This window comes from Formica exsecta, unplaced genomic scaffold (assembly GCF_003651465.1).
Source record: "Formica exsecta isolate Colony F162 unplaced genomic scaffold, ASM365146v1 scaffold893, whole genome shotgun sequence".
In the NCBI taxonomy this organism is placed as follows: Eukaryota; Metazoa; Arthropoda; class Insecta; order Hymenoptera; family Formicidae; genus Formica; species Formica exsecta.
In genome coordinates, this window is record NW_021853662.1 from 46,762 (window position 1) to 52,960 (window position 6,199).

Consider the following 6,199-nt stretch of genomic DNA (forward strand, 5'->3'; position numbering starts at 1 on the left):
AAATATATGTCTGTGAGTTATATATGTATATGTATATGTATATGTATATATATATATATATATATATAAAATCATATATAATTATATAAATTACATATATATATTATATACATATGCATATGAAATTTTATCATAAATGCGTGTTAGATATGTAATTAACCTTTGTATCATATATTTCCTATTAATTAGATTAAATTTTTTAAACTATAAATTCCCATTTTTTATAATTTTTATTCCTAATAATTGTATAAGTATAGTTTCTCAATATTCAATATTCTTAAAGTTAATGCTTAATTAGCTTTCTCCAGAAGTAAACAGCTCTAATATCGAATAATATCATCGAATAATACCATCGAATACCATCGAATTAATTTAAAAAAAGAGAAAAATTTAAAAATTTTTAATGTATTAACCTCAGTGTTGAAACCTCGCCGATCAAGAAGCTTATATATATCGCTGCTTATCGCAATAAATTATTAGAACTCCAGAAATTCTATATAGCCAATCATACTACATTAAAAAAATAGATTACATAGAGATGAAATAAATCAATTAAGTGCCTAATTTATAGGATGCCATATTGTCTTTTTTTATACTAGACGAATAATTGGTTGATTTTTCTGTGCATATGTATTATGCGACTATAAATTTGTCTGGATAGGCCCTAGTAGTAGCGCTTCTATAATTTCGAATATTCTATGTTCGCGCGTAATCGAAAGTTGCCTGCACTGACTCGCAGTAGCTCGGTTCTCGCGCATAATCGTTTGTGAAAATTTTGAAGAAGATATCCAAAGAAATAAATCTCTTGGAGCATCCATCGCGTCTTCGCAACTTGCAAGATATCAATTTAAGGATGCATCGAGTAAGACACGTCAATATTACAAGTATATTCTTCTTCCAATTTCGATAATCGTAAATTCGAAAATCTTACGAAACAGAATCTTTACTAATCTTTCCTAATATCTTGATTTTCTCAGGGTAAACGGCTTTGAAGAGTACTAAAAGCGACTTCTTCAACGACACACAGAGATAATTGTAAAATTAAAAACGTTTAGGTCATCCTAAAAGCGGTTTCTTATATATACAAGTAAGTCCCGAATATTTCTATGTTAAATTATTGTTATATTAAGATTCGCTGATCGCGCGTTTCCATATTTTCATATTTTTCTGATATAGATATCGCATATATATTTAAAAGGAATTATTACAATTGCAATCCATTTTATATATGACTCTGTGTGTGTGTGTGTGTGTGTTTTTGTTCTTTATAACAAAATATTTTGAATTTTATCTTTGTATTGCAAATGGCTCGCATTGCCATGGAATCGTTTGATACTTCGAGAATCGCAACATTGATTTTTGATATATCTCGAATCGGAATCGTTAGCGCCGCCATACTGTTTACAAGTAAATCTCGCGCGCGAAAAATTCTATCTTACAAAGTATTCTTTTCGTAAAATGTATAATTATTATCGCGTCGATCAATATATGTATGGGAATCGCTCAAAATATTAGCGATTCGTTTCCGAAATAGAGAAATCTTTGCGGCTATTTTCTCTCCGAAGTACAGCAAAAGTGTAATTAGTGCACGATCATCGCCGTGAACACTTACACACTTGATCGACGACCGCGCCCGCGTATTTAGTTTGGCGAGTTGTCGCTAGCAAAGTGATCGATTAGAATTCTTCGCCGATTCGCGCGTCGTTGGCATTTCTCGATTTTTTAAACGTCATCCCGCTGTGATTTCGCACGCTGTGCGGTTTGCGATCATCGACGGATGCGGTGTTTTGTGCCGAGTGGGAGTTTCTCGCGGCCGGAAGCGCGCGACGCCGGAAGTCTATTCCGACGTAGTAGGTCGACCGAGGAAGCGTACGCTTCCATTTTCTCGAGCCTCACGACGAACACGGGGAACACGTGCTTCGTCGCCGGTAGCCGCGCACACGACACGCTTTGCTCGTGCGAGAAATCGATTGAGTGATTTCTCTTCAAGTAACCCGTCCGCCCCCCGTCGTTTCTCGTTTCTCGACGCACGACAGGGAAGTTAAAGCATGAATCCCGAGAAGCTCAAGAAGTTGCAGGCCCAAGTGCGAATCGGCGGCAAGGGTACACCCCGACGCAAGAAGAAGGTGAGTGAGATAAAACATCGTTTCGTCAAAGCCTTTTCACCATTCCGACGCGAAATATCGCTGTCGCTAACACGCGTGTGTCCTTACTTTGATTATTCTACTACTAGAGAGATTAGGATAGAGTAGGTGCGTGACAACGCGAGATTCTATTTTAAGAACAATGAATGCGGATTGATTAGTTATTTTTCTTGCATTTGCTTTGTTTTGCTGCGCATTCTTCGCAAATGTCATAAAGATTTGTTACAAAACAAAGCTATTTTGATAGTTTTTTTGGTATAATTATTTTCTACTCTGAAGAAGTAAATAAACATTAACTTTGATACTCATCGAAGAATCATGCAACATGGATTTTAATCAAATATATTGTAAAGGAAGGAAGTAACATATACACACTATGGAAACAGTGTTAAGTAAAGCGCTAACATTTCCTTTAATCCATTGCTGACAGAATAGAATACTGTTATTTTCATGTTTTTATTTTATTCATCACTTCTGCAGGTTGTGCACGCAACTGCTGCCACAGACGACAAAAAGTTACAGAGTTGTCTAAAGAAACTTTCTGTAAATACAATCCCTGGCATAGAAGAAGTTAATATGATCAAAGATGACGGTACAGTCATTCACTTTAATAATCCAAAAGCCCAGGCCAGTCTGTCTGCTAACACATTTGCCATCACTGGCCACGGAGAAAATAAACAGATAACCGAGATGTTACCAGGAATATTGAGTCAACTTGGTCCCGAAGGCCTGACACAGCTAAAACGATTAGCGAGTACAGTTGCTGGCAGTGCGGTCGGTAAAGCCACATTGGAAGAGGACGATGAGGTGCCTGATTTAGTGGAGAACTTTGATGAAGCCAGTAAAGAAGAGGTAAATACTGCCTGATGGCATTATATATAAAATGTTTTAAAATAACCCAATGTTATTTATATATTTACCAATTTCTGGTGCATTTCATATCTTATATATATATTTATGTGTGTATATATATATTGTATTATTATTTGTACATTATATTCTTTTTTGGATGTTACTTTGACATTACAATTCTAAGATAAAAATATCATGAAAGATGAGTTAAAACTATTTCATATAATATATAACTTTCACGATTTAATAAAATAAAGTAAAATATCAAATTTAACAGGAGATAGGAGTGAATTTATTCTGTTTTGTAGTATTATATATATATAAATCTTTTATTGAAAATACTTTAAGGTTGCTCCGAAAAAGGAAGTAGATGAAAATGATAAACCTAATGGTGAAAAGAAAGATGCCATTATTATTGAAGAGAAGAAAGAAGCTCCATTAGCTACATCTGAGGCTTAAGGAAAAGAATATCGAGGTGATTGACGTATAAATAATTCATATTTTCGCTTTAATGCTTTAATATAATAATAAAATAAAATGTAGTCTATACTAATTTAAGAAATCTGAAATTTAATATGCGACTTTATTTTTTCAGATGTATCATACAACAATTAAAGTTGTAATTGATAAGTCACGAAAAGCGCGAGTTGCAAAAGCAATGCATAAATGATGCATAACTATACATACGTTATAGATACTTGACATAAACCCTATGATACTTGCTAATATAAGTAACAGTTGACAACAAATAAAAAAAGCTCTGTTACAAAAATCAAAAAGATTTTCCAACGATATTATTTTATTACTTTGGTGCTACCACTAAAGATCATTTTTGCTTCGAATTAGTCGAGATGTTCTTATTCGCCCCCGAATTAATATCGTGTGACGCTTTAACCATTTAAAATGTCAATGAGACAAGCATTTATTGGAATCACAGAATTATAACAAAGAATTAATGTGCTATGAATTTTGTTATTAATACATTGATAGAAATGCATGTGCAAATTTCTTTTTGTCAGAAATTACATTGAATTTTATGTAATTACGTTATATTGAATTTTTATTTTATCCTAATCAGCTAAAATATAAGTAATATGATATAAATTAGTAGTATAAAACAAAAATTTGATCAAGATGAGATACATAAAACATTGATCTATGATGACATTATGCAGAATGTCCCATTTCTACCATATTTTTACTTTCATTATGTTTTGACGAATTCGATTTTTATATATAGCAAAAACTTTATAAAATATTTTTCAATTAAAAAATTTTCATATTAATTATCTTGATAATTAATAATAATAACAATAAAGTGAACTCTTTTATAAGTTTCTAATATATTGTATTTTTAAAAATATAAAAATTAATTTTACATTCATAAAAAATGAACAAAGAAAAATATGACAGAACATTTTTTATGAGACATTCTGTATGAAATACGAAAATTTATATAGAAAATAAGAGGAGCAAGAGTAGAATGGTAAAATTGATACACTTATATTTCAATTGATAAAATTTATAATTTTGCAAAAACGCAAAAACTTTTGCAATATCCAGCTCGAAAACTGTAATATTTTGTAATGTAACTTACCTCTTTCTTCTATTCTATAATAAATTCATTTGCTGGAAGCGCGGTTTTCTACTTAAAGACTTCGCATTTTCTGACCTATTGTACGATATAATAGCAATCTGTCGATGTTTATATTTTCATTTATAGCCTAGATCTGTAAGAATAGTGTAATATGGAAAATATATTAATAAGCTGCACACCTGCTCTAATACACTTTTTCTACCTCTGCACATTTTGTATCTTTTAACGTATAAATTTTAATCTTTCTATTTAAATTTCTATTTTTGCATATATTTAAGAGTAAAATATCTGCTTTAAAATAACATAATAAATAATTAATGTTTGACTTACTAGCAAAGTTGTGTATATTATTTTAAAAAGAATCAAATATATTATACGAATTAATATAAAAGACGATGTTCATGTTTAAATAAAATAGGCCATTTCATGTCGTAATAATTCAACAAAATTTAGACAAACTCATGACGAAAATGATGATTTTACTATTTAGTTAAATTAATACATGATCGTAATAATATATATATTTTTTCTTACAGGTTTAACTATTTTGTATATGTGTGTATGTTTGCCGATTTCAATTTTCTCCGATTTCAAACTTACTGAATTCTTTTCAACTTTAAGAATTTTTATAAAATAAATTTTCTTGATTTGCTAGAAAATATGTAATTATAACAAATTTTTATAAAATGTATATAAAAAATAATAACTTAATTCCTTATATATACAGAAAAGGGACGTAATAAAGATTTTAGAAAATAAAAATATATATTTATACTGATATTGCTTGGATCGAGAAGGATGAAATGAAATGCTAAGTGGAAATGTCAGATGATCGTTCTCGTATTCAGTCATCATGATATTTATTTTAGAATGTTCGTAGTTTCGTTTGTCGATTCATGACTATGCGCTAGCACACGATTTTGAGTTCGAGGTCATACATAAAAAGTTTACGATCTACTATGTACAGAGTGGAGAGTGTGTTACGTTGCGCAGTTATACATACCAGAGAATTACATTTATTATTACGATTCATTTAGACTTTGATCTATGAAGAAAAAGTAATCGATTGTGTTACGCGCGTAAGGTACCATCTTCTTCATATCTCGCTCGTATTAAAAAACTAAAAGCATCATCTTTTTTTATAGCTTGAAGCGGAAAAATAATGAAAAATTCCTCTAGTATCAAAAATACCTCGATAAAATTATGTTTCTATTAGGTAAAATTCACATCTCGTCCATATCATCAAATTCTTTAAACTTCATACTAACTTTTTAAAACTTTAAAACTTCATACTTAAACATTTAAAACTCATTTTGAACAGATGTGCATCGTCTCGTTCATTATTATATAATTATAATAATGATTGTTAGTTTATTAATAACCGTACGCAGAGGCTTCCCTCGTTTCTTTAAATAAAATTCTAATGATACATTCTTCGACAGATATAAAATCTTTTTCTCTTTTTACTAAAAGACGCTTAACATACTAAACACATTTAAAATTATAAGATTAATTAATAATAAATTATAATAATATATACTAACACGAATAAACAAATAAATATATGTATAACAATAACAAATATATATAATAAATAAATTATAAA

At 30.2% G+C, this 6,199-nt stretch overlaps 1 protein-coding gene across 1 annotated transcript; it reads left to right on the plus strand.

Moving 5' to 3' along the window:
- Nucleotides 1-1,740: 1,740 nt before the first annotated feature.
- LOC115244937 (transcription factor BTF3 homolog 4) lies at nt 1,741-4,769 on the plus strand. The gene is made up of 4 exons (XM_029822960.1): nt 1,741-2,126; nt 2,625-2,996; nt 3,345-3,471; nt 3,592-4,769. Exons 1-3 carry the CDS (start codon nt 2,049-2,051, stop codon nt 3,453-3,455), a joined length of 561 nt encoding a protein of 186 aa, XP_029678820.1. The 5' UTR covers nt 1,741-2,048; the 3' UTR covers nt 3,456-3,471; nt 3,592-4,769.
- The last annotated feature ends 1,430 nt before the right edge of the window (nt 4,770-6,199 follow it).

Coding starts and splice junctions, on each gene's coding strand:
- LOC115244937 (XM_029822960.1), top strand. CDS start 2,049: ATGAATCCCGAGAAGCTCAAGAAGTTGCAGGCCCAAGTGCGAATCGGC. Junction 2,127..2,624: donor CACCCCGACGCAAGAAGAAG/GTGAGTGAGATA, acceptor TCACTTCTGCAG/GTTGTGCACGCAACTGCTGC. Junction 2,997..3,344: donor ATGAAGCCAGTAAAGAAGAG/GTAAATACTGCC, acceptor AAATACTTTAAG/GTTGCTCCGAAAAAGGAAGT.